The sequence below is a fragment of the Larus michahellis genome, chromosome W, assembly GCF_964199755.1.
Source record: "Larus michahellis chromosome W, bLarMic1.1, whole genome shotgun sequence".
Classification (NCBI taxonomy): Eukaryota; Metazoa; Chordata; class Aves; order Charadriiformes; family Laridae; genus Larus; species Larus michahellis.
In genome coordinates this window covers 2302029-2319584 of record NC_133929.1, presented here as the reverse complement: position 1 = coordinate 2319584, position 17556 = coordinate 2302029, and the positions used below count along the sequence as shown (strand labels likewise).

The 17556-nt window shown below is 45.5% G+C and overlaps 2 protein-coding genes across 8 annotated transcripts in view; one reads left to right on the top strand and one right to left on the bottom strand.

Annotated features, from left to right (window-relative positions):
* The window catches only part of LOC141735439 (uncharacterized), a 43496-nt gene extending 35192 nt beyond the window's left edge, over positions 1–8304 (bottom strand). For 2 of the 5 annotated variants that reach the window (XM_074568197.1, XM_074568199.1), the window contains exon 1: positions 7405–8082. Coding sequence is in view for 2 of the 5 variants with exons in the window: in XM_074568199.1 (XP_074424300.1) it covers positions 7405–7862 (458 nt within the window). In the remaining 3 variants the exon portion in view is untranslated. Of the gene's footprint in view, positions 1–3002; positions 4746–6000; positions 6035–7404 lie in introns of those variants that run through there. The other 3 variants (XM_074568201.1, XR_012584725.1, XM_074568196.1) reach the window with 3 other exon arrangements.
* Positions 8305–8355: 51 nt separating this feature from the next.
* LOC141735438 (ras GTPase-activating protein 1-like) overlaps positions 8356–17556 on the top strand; it is a 77391-nt gene continuing 68190 nt past the window's right edge. For all 3 annotated transcript variants that reach the window (XR_012584723.1, XR_012584724.1, XM_074568195.1), the window contains exons 1-2: positions 8356–9103; positions 14903–15052. Coding sequence is in view for 1 of the 3 variants with exons in the window: in XM_074568195.1 (XP_074424296.1) it covers positions 8646–9103; positions 14903–15052 (608 nt within the window). In the remaining 2 variants the exon portion in view is untranslated. The remainder of the gene's footprint in view (positions 9104–14902; positions 15053–17556) is intronic.

Below are 17556 nucleotides of genomic sequence, written 5' to 3'. Positions count from 1 at the left end.
GATGGGTTAGAAACTACGGCTGCGCCTGGGAATGGTCAGGTAGAAGTTAAGCCTTCTTCCAGCAAAAAGGTGGCAGGACCACTAGCCCAGCTGAAGTGCTTCTACACTAATGCACGCAGCACGGGCAACAAACAGGAGGAGCTGGAAGCCATTGTGCAGCAGGAAAGCTATGATGTAGTTGCCATCACGGAAACGTGGTGGGATGACTCGCACGACTGGAGTGCTGCATTAGATGGCTACAAACTCTTCAGAAGGGACAGGCAAGGAAGGAGAGGAGGTGGGGTGGCCCTGTATGTTAGGGAGTGTTATGAATGTCAAGAGCTTAATGATGGTAACAATAGGGTTGAGTGTTTATGGGTAAGAATCAGGGGGAGGGCCAACAAGGCTGATATCATGGTGGGACTCTGTTATAGACCGCCCAACCAGGATGTAGGGGTAGATGAAATATTCTACAAGCAGCTGGGAGAAGTCTCAAGATCACTGGCCCTTGTACTCATGGGGGACTTCAACCTACCAGATATCAGCTGGGAACACAATACAGCTGAGAGGGAACAGTCTAGGAGGTTCCTGGAGTGTGTTGGGGATAACTTCCTGACACAGCTGGTGAGGGAACCAACTAGGGAAGCAGCCCTGCTGGACCTGCTGTTTGTGAACAGAGAAGGACTTGTGGGGGATGTGACAGTTGGAGGCCGTCTTGGGCATAGTGACCATGAAATGATAGAGTTTTCAATTCTCAGAGAAGCAAGGGGGGGTGTGTCAGCAGAACTGCCACCATGGACTTCCGGAGGGCAGACTTTGGTCTTTTCAGGAGCCTGCTTGACAGAGTCCCTTGGGAGGCAGTCCTGAAGGGCAGAGGAGTCCAGAAAGGCTAGACATTTTTTAAGAAGGAAGTCTTAAAGGCATCCCCATGTGCCGTAAAACAAGCTGTTGGGGGAAAAGACCAGCCTGGCTGAACAGAGAGATATGGTTGCAACTCAGGGAAAAAGGAGAGTTTATGGCCTTTGGAAAAAGGAGCAGGCCACTCAGGAAGGCTACAAAGACGTTGTAAGGCTATGTAGGGAAAAAATTAGAAAGGCCAAAGCCCAACTAGAACTTAACCTGGCTTTGGATGTTAAGAACAATAAAAGGAGTTTCTATAAATACACATTAGTAACAAGAGGAGGACTGAGGAGAATCTCCATCCTTTATCGGATGAAGGCGGTAACATGGTGACGAAGGATGAGGAAAAGGCTGAGGTACTTAATGCCTTCTTTGCCTCAGTCTTTAGTAGTAGAGTCGGTTGTTCCCTGAGTACCCAGCCCCCTGAGCTAGCAGATAGGGGCGGGGAGCAGAATGAAGCCCCCGTAATCCAGAGGGAGATGGTGAGGGACCTGCTCCAACACCTGGACGTACACAAGTCTATGGGGCCAGATGGGATCCACCCGAGGGTACTGAGGGAGCTGGTGGAAGTGCTCACTGAGCCACTTTTCATCATTTACCAGCAGTCCTGGCAAACCGGGGAGGTCCCAGTTGACTGGCGTCTAGCAAGTGTGACGCCCATCCACAAGAAGGGCCGCAAGGAGGATCCGGGGAACTACATGTCAGTCTGACCTCAGTGCCTGGGAAGGTCATGGAACAGATCATCCTGAGTGCCATTATGTGGCACATGCAGGACAACCAGGCGATCAGGCCCAGTCAGCATGGGTTCATGAAAGGCAGGTCCTGCTTGACAAACCTGATCTCCTCCTATGACAAAGGGACCCGCTTGGTGGATGAGGGAAAGGCCGTGGATGTTGTTTACCCGGACTTTAGTAAGGCCTTTGATACAGTTCCCCACAGCATCCTCCTGGAGAAACTGGCTGCCCATGGCTTGGACGGGAGTACTCTTTGCTGGGTTAAAAACTGGCTGGAGGGCCGGGCCCAGAGTGGTGGTGAATGGAGTTCAATCCACTTGGCAGCCAGTCACAAGCGGTGTTCCCCAGGGCTCGGTATTGGGGTCAGTTCTCTTTAATATCTTTGTCAATGATCTGGAGGAGGGGATTGAGCACACCCTCAGTAAGTTTGCAGACGACACCAAGTTGGGTGGGAATGTCCACCTGCTTGAGGGTAGGAAGGCTTTGCAGAGGGATCTGGACAGGCTGGATCGATGGGCCGAGGCCAATGGTATGAGGTTCAACTAGGCCAAGTGCCGGGTCCTGCACTTGGGTCACAACAACCCCATGCAGCGCTACAGGCTTGGGGCGGAGTGGCTGGAGAGCTGCCTGGCAGAAAAGGACCTGGGGGTGTTGGTTGACTGCCAGCTGACTATGAGCCAGCAGTGTGCCCAGGTGGCCAAGAAGGCCAGCAGCATCCTGGCCTGTATCAGGAACAGTGTGGCCAGCAGGACTAGGGAAGTGATCGTCCCCCTGTACTCGGCACTGGTGAGGCCCCACCTCGAGTACTGTGTCCAGTTTTGGACCCCTCACCACAAGAAAGACACTGAGGTGCTGGAGCAGGTCCAGAGAAGGGAAACGAAGCTGGTGAGGGGTCTGGAGAATAAGTCTTATGAGGAGCAACTGAGGGAGCTGGGGTTGTTTAGCCTGGAGAAAAGGAGGCTGAGGGGAGACCTTCTTGCTCTCCAGAACTACCTGAAAGGAGGTTGTAGAGGGGTGGGGATCAGTCTCTTCTCCCAAGTAACAGGCCATAGGACAAGAGGAAACAGCCTCAAGTTGCGCCAGGGGAGGTTCAGACTGGATATTAGGAAAAATTTTTACACCGAAAGTGTTATTAAGCATCGGAACAGGCTGCCCAGGGAAATGGTTGAGTCACCATCCATGGAGGTACTTAAAAGACGGGTAGACATAGTGCTTAGAGATATAGTTTAGATTAGTGCTGGTTTTTGTCAGTGTTAGGTTGATGGTTGGACTAGATGATCTGAAAGGTCCCTTCCTACCTAGGCAATTCTATGATTCTATTTAACATTTCTCTACCCAGCTCTCTATCTTCAACTGTTTTTTCTCACTAATACGTTGCCTCAACAGATACCAAGAGTGACTGTAAGAATACATCTACTGTGGGTAGGATTTTTGTTTTAACAAGACAGTATTTTGACAACCTATTTCATCTTGTAAGGTTAATATCTTTTGATTTCAACTGATTCCCATTTCAAACTGATAATCACTGCTTAAAGAAACACCATATGAAAATATGAATTGTTTTGGAATATACTGAAACTGCTTCTACCGTCTTAATGCAATGCTAAGAGATATCTTGTCAACTTTAAGATTTTTATTCCAATACATAAACAACTGAACTATTTCACATATCACCGGTTTACTACTAAATTAAGTATCATTCATTCATTTTGTAGGCATTTCCATAACACCATTTCAGACTGCCATCAACCTCTGGCAGTGAGCTCTGCAGATGGGGGTAGTAGAGAGTGCAGAAAAAAAAAAAAAAGACCAAAACACACAGAATTGCCCACTCTATTCCCTAGCATCCAGTGCCTCCCACCTACCATTAAGCTACAGCATAAACATGCTACTTCTATACTCAAATGAAAAAGCACCCACTGAACAGACAATCATTAAGTCAGTCTCACTCAGGATTGTGGGGCTACCGTTGCCTTACACAGTATTTGCATGCCCCCTGCACACCAAGGAGAGAACTGGAACAGAGGTAGGATGTGTGATGATTGGTTAACATGTCCAGATAGTGCTTCCGCAACTCAACAATTAAAGAGGACAGCCCGACTGGGGAATTCTGAATTCCCTGAGTCCGTCGTCTGGTCTGTGTCACTCACCCAAAAAAGCCATGCCCTGCTTCCTGCCAAATAACCATGGTTATGTAAGCCTTTGCATTCATGGATATTAAGTTTAGCCCAGTATTGGTAAATTAATGGATTTGCTGTTGTTTTGACCTGGATAATTGTACTACTGAATTACTGGATGTGTTGTCATAACAACACAGATAGTTGTACTACTGATCTGTATTTATTACTGTACCTATATTTAGCAATAGCTTGCTTATCCCTAAAGCTGATGGCCAGCCATCTGTATCCTGAACCTATAATTTGGCAGTGCCACCTTAGACCCTTACAAGGATCAAAGATAAATATCAATCATACTTTGGGATTTTGAGTATTTTAATTAAAAAATACGTTACATATTGACAAGCTCCTCCCACTGCTAGAAAATTAAAGAAATCACATTAAACTGTATTCCCATTTTCCTGAAGTACTTGGAAAAGAGAAGAGGGAGTTAAGTGTATCAATCAGGTGTTTGCTTATAATATTAAGGTGACAGATCTTTGGTCTGGTAATAAATCAAGAGTTCAATTCTATAAAAGCAGATGGTATGACTACAAAGAAAGGACGTGTCCTGGTTTGAGCGACACAGGACTAATTTCTTTTCTAATGCTTGGGAAAATTGCACTTTTAGAAGACTCTAGTGTCTGAATTCGTGAAAATATTTACTTCGTAGTCAGCTATGGTATGTGGGTTTCAAGGTCTCAGTGTTTTCGAGCTAGCCAGGTGCACGGACGAGGAGGAGCGAGACCCGGGCGCTTGACCCAAGCTGGCCAACAGGATTATTTCATACCATGAACGTCACATTCAATATAAATTAGAAAGTTTGCTGAGGAGTTTTTTCTCTTCTGTGATGGCTGCGATCCTGAGAACTTCTTGCCCCAGTGATGGACCCCTGAGGCCTTCCCTTCCTCCTGAAGCTGTAGTGCTCGCAGCGTCCCACATTTGCTGTCCACTGCTGGGAGTGCACGGCTTCCTGCTGATAGAATTGGCTGAGTATAATCCTTGTATATTTTATATTGGTATCGGGATCAATACTGGCTCTTTAGTATTATTAATGTTAATTATTTAGTCATATCCTATTAAATCTGTTTATATTTCAACCCTTGCGTGTCTGTTTTTCCCTGCTTCCCCTTCCTGGGTGGGGAGGGGTCATCAGGTGATAGAATAATTGTCTAAATGATGATAAATTGTTATGGGTTTCTCAAACCATAACAGACGCTTCCAAAATAAAATATCAGGACTGAAAGGATACAACTTACTATCAACATACAGCTAATTCAAATGATTTAACTGAGAATAGTAAGAAACTGGCTTTGTATTAAAATAGATGCATGAAAGAGAAAAAGGTTTCTGATTATTTTTAATTAGCCAACAACTTTTTTTTTTTAGGTCACAAACAGGAAAAGTTACAAAGAAAAAACAATTAAGTAGATGGAGGTATAAGTTTCTGAATCAATTTTTTAAAATCTATTTTACTGCCTCGATGCTTTTATATTAAAGTATCTGCAAGAGCAAATGCTCAACTACACAGTTATGCTGGTCCTGCAGAGACTTCAATATCCCTTTTGTCTTAATAAGGCAAGTAGCCTCATCGACCAATACAGAAAATTAGGGCCTTCGCAGTCTTCCCCCTAGAACATGCTTTTTGTCAGAAATTTTGTATCCTCGCAGTCTTCCCCCTAGAACATGCTTTTTGTCAGAAATTTTGTATCCTCTTTTATGAAAATTAACCTTCATGCTATCATACGAGTTACAAGACAATACTCTAACAACAAAATCCACTTACGTTTGTGAAAGTAGTAACAACTGCTTAGAATCAAATCATCATCATCAAGAATCACCCCTTTCTAAAAAGATTTCCCCAAAAAACCTACTTTCTGAGAAACAGAATAACCAAGTTGTAACAGGAAAAAGCAGTCTGATCTTTCAGAGAGAAAACCAGGAGATCAGAATTCTGTATCTCTCTGACTTAATACACAATATTGATTATGTGCTTCTATTTCCCTCAGCCTTTATCTAAACTGCCTGAATTGATTATATTGCTAGGTCTTTATGGAAGTGTACAACTTTAAGACTATTCAAACACTGCCTTCACAAAACAGAGTCTTATTCTTTATTAACTTCCACAAAACGTCAAGAATTTAAAAGAGGAAAGGATTAGTAGAAAGCCTGTCAAGGTTAGAGAGATTAACTTTCTTTAAAAAAATAAATCATTTAATATTACAGTTTACCTCCTCCTTACAACTGCAATGGCTTCCGAAATACCTGAAATAATGCAGAAGTCAACTCTCTGGCACTGGAGTTATGAGACAAGGTAAAAATAAACCCAAATTCAGATGGGTTTTCAGGTGAACTTTGACCTATACCTTGAAACCCTGTTATTCTCTATACTTACTACAACTTCAGGAATAACATATTTCTAGATGCCAACGTAAGCAATTTAAGCCTTTGAAACCGTTTCATTTTGGGGAGAATAAGGTACCTGCTTGAGGGCTGTTCCAATACAAGCCTTGCAACCTTTTTATGTTAATCTGCAGACTTCCTAGAGTTAGTTCATTGTTAAATCCAAAGGTTGTGTTTAGAGCACTTGCTAGTTACATGAACTCTATATAACATTATCTGATTTTTTTTTTTATTTCACAAAATATAAACACAGAACTGCTCTGCCTCTAGTGCAAAATTCTTTATATTACTAGCACCGTAGGAATCCCAATTAACCTAACTGGAAAGCAGCTCTGCAGAAAGAGACCTGGGAGTCCTGGTGGACAACAAGTTGACCATGAGCCAGCAATGTGCCCTCGTGGCCAATGGTCTCCTGGGGTGCATTAAAAAGAGCTTGGCCAGCAGGTCGAGGGAGGTCATCCTCCCCCTCTACTCTGCTCTGGTGAGGCCGCATCTGGAATACTGTGTCCAGTTCTGGGCCCCCCAGTTCAAGAGGGACAGGGAACTACTGGAGAAGGTACAGCGGAGGGCTACCAAGATGATCAAGGGACTGGAGCACCTCTCTTATGAGGAAAGGCTGAGAGCCCTGGGTCTGTTTAGCCTGGAGAAGACTGAGAGGGGACCTCATCAATGCTTATAAATATCTAAAGGGCAGGTGTCAAGAGCATGGGGACAGACTCTTCTCAGTGGTGCCCAGCGACAGGACAAGGGGCAACGGGCACAAGCTGGAACACAGGAAATTCCATCTCAACAGGAGGAAAAACTTCTTTACTTTGAGGGTGGCAGAGCCCTGGAACAGGCTGCCCAGAGAGGTGGTGGAGTCTCCTTCTCTGGAGATACTCAAAACCCGTCTGGATGCATTCCTGTCCAACCTGCTCTGGGTGAAGCTGCTTTAGTAGGGGGATTGGACTAGATGATCTCCAAAGGTCCCTTCCAACCCCTACTATTCTGTGATAAGTATAATGAAAACCTTAATGAAGGCTTGCAGTTTCTTTTTTCAATAGTCTCTTCTCCCCGAGCATAACCTAATTAAAAACTTCTATGACACTTCCACAGGAGTTTGACGCACGCTTCCCACTGAGAAAAGGAGGGGGCCCGACGCCGCGCTTCCCGCTGCGGCGCCCCCCCTTCCCGCGAGGGAAGCGCCCAGGGATAGCGGGCGTCCGGCGGGGCGCGGAAGCGCTGCTACTCACTGGTTCGTGGGGGGAGCGTTGAGCGGGATGGCCACCTCCTCCTCTTCATACTCCGGCCCATCCAACGAGTCGCCTTCGTCCACGGTTCCCAGCCCCCCCGCCAAGGAAGGTGGCTGTGGCGGCGGGGGAAAAGCGACAGTGCTGGGTTCGGGTGGGGGCAGCAGCCCTCCGGACATCTCCTGGCCCTGGCCAGTTGTTGTCACGGCGCCACCGCCTCCAGACACCAGAGGGGCAGGCCCCGAGCCTAGCGACAGGAACCCCAGCGCCGAGCACAAAGCCGGACCGCCAGCGCCCGGGGCGTCCCCGCCGGAGCCCACCAGGAAGGAGCCCTGCGGCCCTAGCTCCTTGCCACGGCATAAGGTGGGGTAGTGCTCCGACTCAGCTCCGCCAACGGCTCTCACCATCCCGGCGGAGGTAACCGAGCCGCCCTCCTCAGCCCCGGCTTCGGCCGCCATCATGTTGAGCCTCACCCCCTCCTACCTCCCCCCCGCCGAACGCCGCACACTGGGAAGGTGGCGACGACTTCTCCCTCCCCGCGCCTCCGCCTGCAGGGAGCAGAGCCGGGACGAGGGGAAGATTTCTCCAGCAGAGACGGCCTCCGAACAATAGGCGTCTGGGCGCCTAAAGCAGCTCCGCAAGGCCCCAGCGCTGCTGGGGCGTTATTTTGCTGCTTTTTTTTTTTTCACAAGGCGGGGATGATGGGGAACTTCTTAAATTTTTTCTTCTCTCCTCTCCCTGTATCCCTTACACCCCTGATGAGGGAACAGTGAACCTGCCCACATCTTCTCCCGCAGCTATCTCACGCTCCGCAAGCTACTGCCTACTCCCTACACGAGATGAGATTCGAGACGAGACACTAAACGCGCAGGTGCAGCTCACCAATCTACTCTCTTTTCTGTCACTAGCTATCTCACTCCCTCCCTCTTCTTTGCCCCGCCCATGCAGTCATGCGTCCTCGCTGGCTTTCGGGGGGGAGTGTGTGAGCGAGCGAGCATAGCTGTGTCTCTGTAGGAGTTGCTCCCCTCGCGGCCGCAGGGGGATAAGGCAGCAGCGCTGGGGCCTTGCGGAGCTGCTTTAGGCACCCAGACGCCTATTGTTCGGAGGCCGTCTCTGCTGGAGAAATCTTCCCCTCGTCCCGGCTCTGCTCCCTGCAGGCGGAGGCGCGGGGAGGGAGAAGTCGTCGCCACCTTCCCAGTGTGCGGCGTTCGGCGGGGGGGAGGTAGGAGGGGGTGAGGCTCAACATGATGGCGGCCGAAGCCGGGGCTGAGGAGGGCGGCTCGGTTACCTCCGCCGGGATGGTGAGAGCCGTTGGCGGAGCTGAGTCGGAGCACTACCCCACCTTATGCCGTGGCAAGGAGCTAGGGCCGCAGGGCTCCTTCCTGGTGGGCTCCGGCGGGGACGCCCCGGGCGCTGGCGGTCCGGCTTTGTGCTCGGCGCTGGGGTTCCTGTCGCTAGGCTCGGGGCCTGCCCCTCTGGTGTCTGGAGGCGGTGGCGCCGTGACAACAACTGGCCAGGGCCAGGAGATGTCCGGAGGGCTGCTGCCCCCACCCGAACCCAGCACTGTCGCTTTTCCCCCGCCGCCACAGCCACCTTCCTTGGCGGGGGGGCTGGGAACCGTGGACGAAGGCGACTCGTTGGATGGGCCGGAGTATGAAGAGGAGGAGGTGGCCATCCCGCTCAACGCTCCCCCCACGAACCAGTGAGTAGCAGCGCTTCCGCGCCCCGCCGGACGCCCGCTATCCCTGGGCGCTTCCCTCGCGGGAAGGGGGGGCGCCGCAGCGGGAAGCGCGGCGTCGGGCCCCCTCCTTTTCTCAGTGGGAAGCGTGCGTCAAACTCCTGTGGAAGTGTCATAGAAGTTTTTAATTAGGTTATGCTCGGGGAGAAGAGACTATTGAAAAAAGAAACTGCAAGCCTTCATTAAGGTTTTCATTATACTTATCACAGAATAGTAGGGGTTGGAAGGGACCTTTGGAGATCATCTAGTCCAATCCCCCTACTAAAGCAGCTTCACCCAGAGCAGGTTGGACAGGAATGCATCCAGACGGGTTTTGAGTATCTCCAGAGAAGGAGACTCCACCACCTCTCTGGGCAGCCTGTTCCAGGGCTCTGCCACCCTCAAAGTAAAGAAGTTTTTCCTCCTGTTGAGATGGAATTTCCTGTGTTCCAGCTTGTGCCCGTTGCCCCTTGTCCTGTCGCTGGGCACCACTGAGAAGAGTCTGTCCCCATGCTCTTGACACCTGCCCTTTAGATATTTATAAGCATTGATGAGGTCCCCTCTCAGTCTTCTCCAGGCTAAACAGACCCAGGGCTCTCAGCCTTTCCTCATAAGAGAGGTGCTCCAGTCCCTTGATCATCTTGGTAGCCCTCCGCTGTACCTTCTCCAGTAGTTCCCTGTCCCTCTTGAACTGGGGGGCCCAGAACTGGACACAGTATTCCAGATGCGGCCTCACCAGAGCAGAGTAGAGGGGGAGGATGACCTCCCTCGACCTGCTGGCCAAGCTCTTTTTAATGCACCCCAGGAGACCATTGGCCACGAGGGCACATTGCTGGCTCATGGTCAACTTGTTGTCCACCAGGACTCCCAGGTCTCTTTCTGCAGAGCTGCTTTCCAGTTAGGTTAATTGGGATTCCTACGGTGCTAGTAATATAAAGAATTTTGCACTAGAGGCAGAGCAGTTCTGTGTTTATATTTTGTGAAATAAAAAAAAAAATCAGATAATGTTATATAGAGTTCATGTAACTAGCAAGTGCTCTAAACACAACCTTTGGATTTAACAATGAACTAACTCTAGGAAGTCTGCAGATTAACATAAAAAGGTTGCAAGGCTTGTATTGGAACAGCCCTCAAGCAGGTACCTTATTCTCCCCAAAATGAAACGGTTTCAAAGGCTTAAATTGCTTACGTTGGCATCTAGAAATATGTTATTCCTGAAGTTGTAGTAAGTATAGAGAATAACAGGGTTTCAAGGTATAGGTCAAAGTTCACCTGAAAACCCATCTGAATTTGGGTTTATTTTTACCTTGTCTCATAACTCCAGTGCCAGAGAGTTGACTTCTGCATTATTTCAGGTATTTCGGAAGCCATTGCAGTTGTAAGGAGGAGGTAAACTGTAATATTAAATGATTTATTTTTTTAAAGAAAGTTAATCTCTCTAACCTTGACAGGCTTTCTACTAATCCTTTCCTCTTTTAAATTCTTGACGTTTTGTGGAAGTTAATAAAGAATAAGACTCTGTTTTGTGAAGGCAGTGTTTGAATAGTCTTAAAGTTGTACACTTCCATAAAGACCTAGCAATATAATCAATTCAGGCAGTTTAGATAAAGGCTGAGGGAAATAGAAGCACATAATCAATATTGTGTATTAAGTCAGAGAGATACAGAATTCTGATCTCCTGGTTTTCTCTCTGAAAGATCAGACTGCTTTTTCCTGTTACAACTTGGTTATTCTGTTTCTCAGAAAGTAGGTTTTTTGGGGAAATCTTTTTAGAAAGGGGTGATTCTTGATGATGATGATTTGATTCTAAGCAGTTGTTACTACTTTCACAAACGTAAGTGGATTTTGTTGTTAGAGTATTGTCTTGTAACTCGTATGATAGCATGAAGGTTAATTTTCATAAAAGAGGATACAAAATTTCTGACAAAAAGCATGTTCTAGGGGGAAGACTGCGAGGATACAAAATTTCTGACAAAAAGCATGTTCTAGGGGGAAGACTGCGAAGGCCCTAATTTTCTGTATTGGTCGATGAGGCTACTTGCCTTATTAAGACAAAAGGGATATTGAAGTCTCTGCAGGACCAGCATAACTGTGTAGTTGAGCATTTGCTCTTGCAGATACTTTAATATAAAAGCATCGAGGCAGTAAAATAGATTTTAAAAAATTGATTCAGAAACTTATACCTCCATCTACTTAATTGTTTTTTCTTTGTAACTTTTCCTGTTTGTGACCTAAAAAAAAAAAGTTGTTGGCTAATTAAAAATAATCAGAAACCTTTTTCTCTTTCATGCATCTATTTTAATACAAAGCCAGTTTCTTACTATTCTCAGTTAAATCATTTGAATTAGCTGTATGTTGATAGTAAGTTGTATCCTTTCAGTCCTGATATTTTATTTTGGAAGCGTCTGTTATGGTTTGAGAAACCCATAACAATTTATCATCATTTAGACAATTATTCTATCACCTGATGACCCCTCCCCACCCAGGAAGGGGAAGCAGGGAAAAACAGACACGCAAGGGTTGAAATATAAACAGATTTAATAGGATATGACTAAATAATTAACATTAATAATACTAAAGAGCCAGTATTGATCCCGATACCAATATAAAATATACAAGGATTATACTCAGCCAATTCTATCAGCAGGAAGCCGTGCACTCCCAGCAGTGGACAGCAAATGTGGGACGCTGCGAGCACTACAGCTTCAGGAGGAAGGGAAGGCCTCAGGGGTCCATCACTGGGGCAAGAAGTTCTCAGGATCGCAGCCATCACAGAAGAGAAAAAACTCCTCAGCAAACTTTCTAATTTATATTGAATGTGACGTTCATGGTATGAAATAATCCTGTTGGCCAGCTTGGGTCAAGCGCCCGGGTCTCGCTCCTCCTCGTCCGTGCACCTGGCTAGCTCGAAAACACTGAGACCTTGAAACCCACATACCATAGCTGACTACGAAGTAAATATTTTCACGAATTCAGACACTAGAGTCTTCTAAAAGTGCAATTTTCCCAAGCATGAGAAGAGACCTTACTGAAAAGTAAAATTACTGAAAGAGAAATTAATCCTGTGTCGCTCAAACCAGGACACAAGTGAAGTGAATCACTCCATCTGTGACGAGCATGATGTCATATGGTATGGAAATATCCCTTTGGTCAGTTGGGGTCAGCTGTCCTGGCTGTGTCCCCTTCCGACTTCTTGTGCACCTCCAGCCTACTCACTGGCAGGGCAGCGTGAGGAGCAGAGAAGGCCTTGATGCTGTGTAAGCACTGCGCAGCAGTAACTAAAACATCCCTGTGTGATCAACGCTGTTTTCAGCACCAATCCAAAACCTAGTCCCATACTAGCTTCTATGAAGAAAAGTAACCATCCCAGCCAAACCCAGTACAATTATCATCACTTAAAACCTGCAAAGTTAATGTTGAAAACAGAAAAGTGTTCCTAGTTAGGACTAGGCAAGAAAATAAGAGGTGACTAGAAATTATGGTGATCTTGTCCTTGGCAATGATGAAGGGTATAAATCTTAGTAGTACTGAGTTACTTTTTGAATTTAGTACATTTGATAAGAGTCATGGCCAGAGGGGCAGCTTTCTTTTTATGAATAACTAGGCAAGTTATTTTACTTTGATATCCTCCTATCCAATCTTTAATTCTTTTCATGAGACTAATATTATAGTGCACTGTAGGTAAGACAACATTTTTGCATCTCTTCAGGAAAAAAATATATTTGGTGTGAAGTTGAGAGATGTTAAGCATTGCTTCTAACTGAATGCATTAAGCATTTGGCAGTCGGAACAGCATCAAATTTAAGTTATTGATCTTGACCTATAAAATTCAAAATGGTTACAGAGCCTTGTTTGAGAGTATCCTGGGACTGACTGGGCTGGAGTTAACTTTCTTCATAGCAGCCCCTGTGATGCTTTGTTTTGGATTTGTGGCTAAAACAGTGTTGATTACACACTGGAATTGTCAAGGCTTTCTCTGTTTCTCACTCTGCTCCCCCTGCCTTTCAGCAAGTAGGCTAGAGGTGGGTAAGAAGTTGAGAGGAGAGACAGCCAGGACAGCTGGCCAAAGGGATATTCCATACCATGCTCAGCATGCTCATGCTCAACAATTAAAAAAAAAAAAAGGGGGGGGCGTGGGGGGTCTTCCAAGGTAGCCATTGCTTAGAAACTGGGTGGGTGTTGGTCTGCTTGTGGGAGGTAGCAAGTGATTGCCTTTGCATTGCTTCTGTTGTTTTGTTTTCTGTTTCCCCCAGCTCCCTTCCTTCATTCTTCCTTCACTTATTAAACTTTATCTCAACCCTCGAATTTTCTTGCTTTTGCTCTTCCTATTCCCTACCCTGTTCTGCTGGGGGTTGGAGAAAGTGAGCAAGCAGCTGTATGGGTGGCTAGATGCCAGCTGGGGTTGACCTACCACAGACATGATCTATCTAACGTTGCCTCAAGTGCTATACAATGTACAGACAAGACAACTCTTTCCCTGATTTAACTTGTTTTAATCAGGATGAGGAGAAGCAAAGGAGAGAGCTATACTAACAAGACTGCAGCTTTGCCTATGTAAACAATATCTACACTGGTACTGCTTCTGCCGGTATATGTGATCTGTATCTGTATAGTTTATTTGACTTTCATTCTGATAGGAGTTCTCAAAGCCAACTTTCACTTCCATTTCATAGATAAAATATTTCTGGCAATATTTCTGCTTTTTTTGCAACTCTTGCAAGACGTACGTGAACTGGTAGAATCAATAGGTGAATGATCTGAAATAGTTGATAATTTAAATAGTATAAAACAGTAGCTGTATAAAAGTTTTCCTTTTTAAGAGGTTTTGAGAACAACGCTTGGCAACAGTTGGGTTTGTTCCCTCCACTGCTGCTTCCCCCCCCATTTGATTAGGGTAGAAAGAGGTCTGATTAGAGTTTTGTAAATAGAAAATTGAGGTAAGGGTAGGGAATGTTTGAATGATGAGTCTAACCCTTGCCTTAAACTGAAGTGTTCTTTTGTCATATTTTGCAGTCTGTGAGTTGCTGTGCATCTGTATTTGATTTTAATAGGCTTCGTGTTGGGTTTGGGGAAGACTTTTTATGGCTGAAATATGGTCTGGTGACTGCTGTCATTTTGTTTAGGTGCAGGCTTTGATACTGTGATCTGTGTTTGTCATTTTAGAAACAGGTTATAGCCTGAATTGAAGCTTGAGTAGGCTTAAAATACAACAGCCTGCATCAGATCAGTTACCTCTGGTTCTGCCCATTTACTGAAAATGAGCAAATTGAGGAGGAAAGCAGCAGCTGGTTATAGAGAGCCTTTGTCCCCTTTGGATGGTTCAGAGCGCTTTCCTCCAGTGCGAGTTATTTGGGGAAATGGGTTGTCTGAACCTGTGAAGCTTTAAAAAAATCTGTGTATTGGAAATAAGTAATTTGAGAGAGGTTGCACATGTAAACATCTGATAACTGTATTTGAAACAAAGGTTTGGAATTGCATCAGTTTTAACTGAGAACTTTCATTAGTTTCACAGGTCTGTTCTGTGAGAATAAACAGAAGCCTTAAATTCTGACACCTTAAATTCTGACACCTTAAATTCTGACACCTTAAATTCTGACACCTTAAATTCTGACACCTTAAATTCTGACACCTTAAATTCTGACACCTTAAATTCTGACACCTTAAATTCTGACACCTTAAATTCTGACACCTTAAATTCTGACACCTTAAATTCTGACACCTTAAATTCTGACACCTTAAATTCTGACACCTTAAATTCTGACACATTGTTACATTGTTTTTTAGGTGGTATCATGGAAAACTCGACAGAGCAATTGCAGAAGAACGTCTTCGGCAAGCGGGAAAACCTGGAAGTTACCTTATTCGAGAGAGTGATCGGAGACCGGGTTCATTTGTGCTTTCATTCCTTAGTAAAACAAATGTCAATCATTTTAGGTGAGAATTAAATGTTTTCTTTTAAAAAAATGTAACCTGTTTATTTGTGGGTTTATAACTTAGTATAGTATAGAACACAATTGTATTATAAATTGAATATTTTTTACTTTTCGTTTTATCCATGTATGGTGTAGCTCTTTACTAGGGTTTAATTGTTTTAAACCATGCTACTTAAAAAATCGTTTACAGGCTAAAGAATGAAAACATGAGGAAACCAACAGGAACAGAGAAGCTTGTCTAAAGCTGTTGTGACTAAATTTACGGTAACATGCAGGCATCTTATTAGTAATCTGAGGAGATTGTTTTGAGTCTATTCCTCAGTTATTGCAGCTCACAGGACATACTTGAATGTCAAAGTCGTAGCAAATCTGGGTGCTTCCTTTATAAGAAAGAAATAACAAGGGGAAACAAAGCAATTACGTATTTAACAATATGAGGATTTGCTGGAATCAGCTTTCAGTATGAGTTAGAATTAGTTGTTCTAAATACAAATAGCCCTTTATCCGAAATTGTAACCAGGATTATTTTACTATTAGGAAGTTATATACATTAATTTGTTCTCATTTAGTGTAAATGAGATATGAAGCACTTGAATGTTAGTCAGCAAGTAGTGTGCTGCTCTGTAATGTTCATCTTCACAAAATAGGATATCATCTTCAGCAGTAGAAAAAGCCTTTGTCAGCTATCTAGATAACAAGAAATAAACAGAAAGCAAATTTACTTGCAAAGCAAACAGAAATAGCATGCTCATGTTTGCATCGTGTTGTCTGAGCTAACAATTCATGCTTCTCAGCTATACTGATTCTTGTTTGGGAACTGGTTACTATGTAGCAGTAGTAGAAAATTAAATTATGTTAATACTTGCTTTTTAAGTGCTATTTTAAATAACTTCTGCTTATTGTAGCCAATATCAGGTGTTGAATGTTCCTTCATGTCCACCATAAAATTGTTTCTGGTGTCTCAGATAGAAAATGGGAAACCATTAAAGACTACTTTCTAAGAAAGGGATCCTTATAATCTTTTCAAATCTTAAAGAATCTTTCCTTCTTGGACCTGTTAAATATGTGAAGAGATAACAGAATCACAGAATGGCAGGGGTTGAAAGGGACCTCTGGAGACCATCTAGTCCAACCCCCCTGCCAGAGCAGGGTCACCCAGAGCAGGTTGCACAGGAATGCGTCCAGGCAGGTTTTGAGTATCTCCAAAGAAGGAGGCTCTACCACCTCTCTGGGCAGCCTGTTCCAGTGCTCTGCCACCCTCAAAGTAAAGAAGTGCCTCCTCACGTTGAGATGGAATTTCCTGTGTTCCAGCTTGTGCCCGTTGCCCCTTGTCCTATCACTGGGCACCACTGAGAAGAGTCTGTCCCCATGCTCTTGACACCCGCCCTTTAGATATTTATAAGCATTGATGAGGTCCCCTCTCAGTCTTCTCCAGGCTAAACAGACCCAGGGCTCTCAGCCTTTCCTCATAAGAGAGGTGCTTCAGTCCCTTGATCATCTTGGTAGCCCTCCGCTGTACCTTCTCCAGTAGTTCCCTGTCCCTCTTGAACTGGGGGGCCCAGAACTGGACACAGTATTCCAGATGCGGCCTCACCAGAGCAGAGTAGAGGGGGAGGATGACCTCCCTCAACCTGCTGGCCACACTCTTCTTGATGCACCCCAGGATGCCATTGGCCTTCTTGGCCACAAGGGCACATTGCTGGCTCATGGTCATCCTGTTGTCCACCAGGACTCCCAGGCCTCTTCCCACAGAGCTGCTCTCCAGCAGGTCAGCCCCCAACCTGTCCTGGTGCATGGGGTTATTCCTCCCCAGGTGCAGGGCCCTACACTTGCCCTTGTTGAATTTCATAAGGTTCCTCTCCGCCCAACTCTCCAGCCTGTCCAGGTCTCTCTGTATGGCAGCACAGCCTTCCGGTGTGTCAGCCACCCCTCCCAGCTTTGTGTCATCAGCAAACTTGCTGAGGGTGCACTCTGTCCCCTCATCCAGGTCGTTGATGAATATGTTGAAGAGGACTGGACCCAGTACTGACCCCTGGGGAACACCACTCGTCACTGGTCTCCAACTAGACTCTGTGCCCCTAATCACGACCCTCTGAGCTCTGTCTTTCATCCAGTTATCTATCCACCTTACTGTCCATTCATCTAGCCCACTCTTCCTAAGCTTCCCTATGAGGATGCTGTGGGAGACCGTGTCGAACGCCTTGCTTAAGTCAAGGTAGACAATGTCCACTGCCCTCCCCTCATCTCTCCATCCAGTCATGCCATCATAGAAGGCTATCAGACTAGTCAGACATGATTTCCCCTTGGTGAATCCATGTTGAGTACTTCCGATAGCTTTCTTTTCCTCCACATGCCTTGAGATGACGCCCAGAACGAGCTGTTCCATCATCTTTCAGCTATTCAAAGGAAACTAATTTGTTTGCTGATACTGTTCTTCATAGAATGTACATGCTTTTGGTTTAATTTGTTTACTGCAGAGTGTATGTTTTTGATATTAGAAGGGCA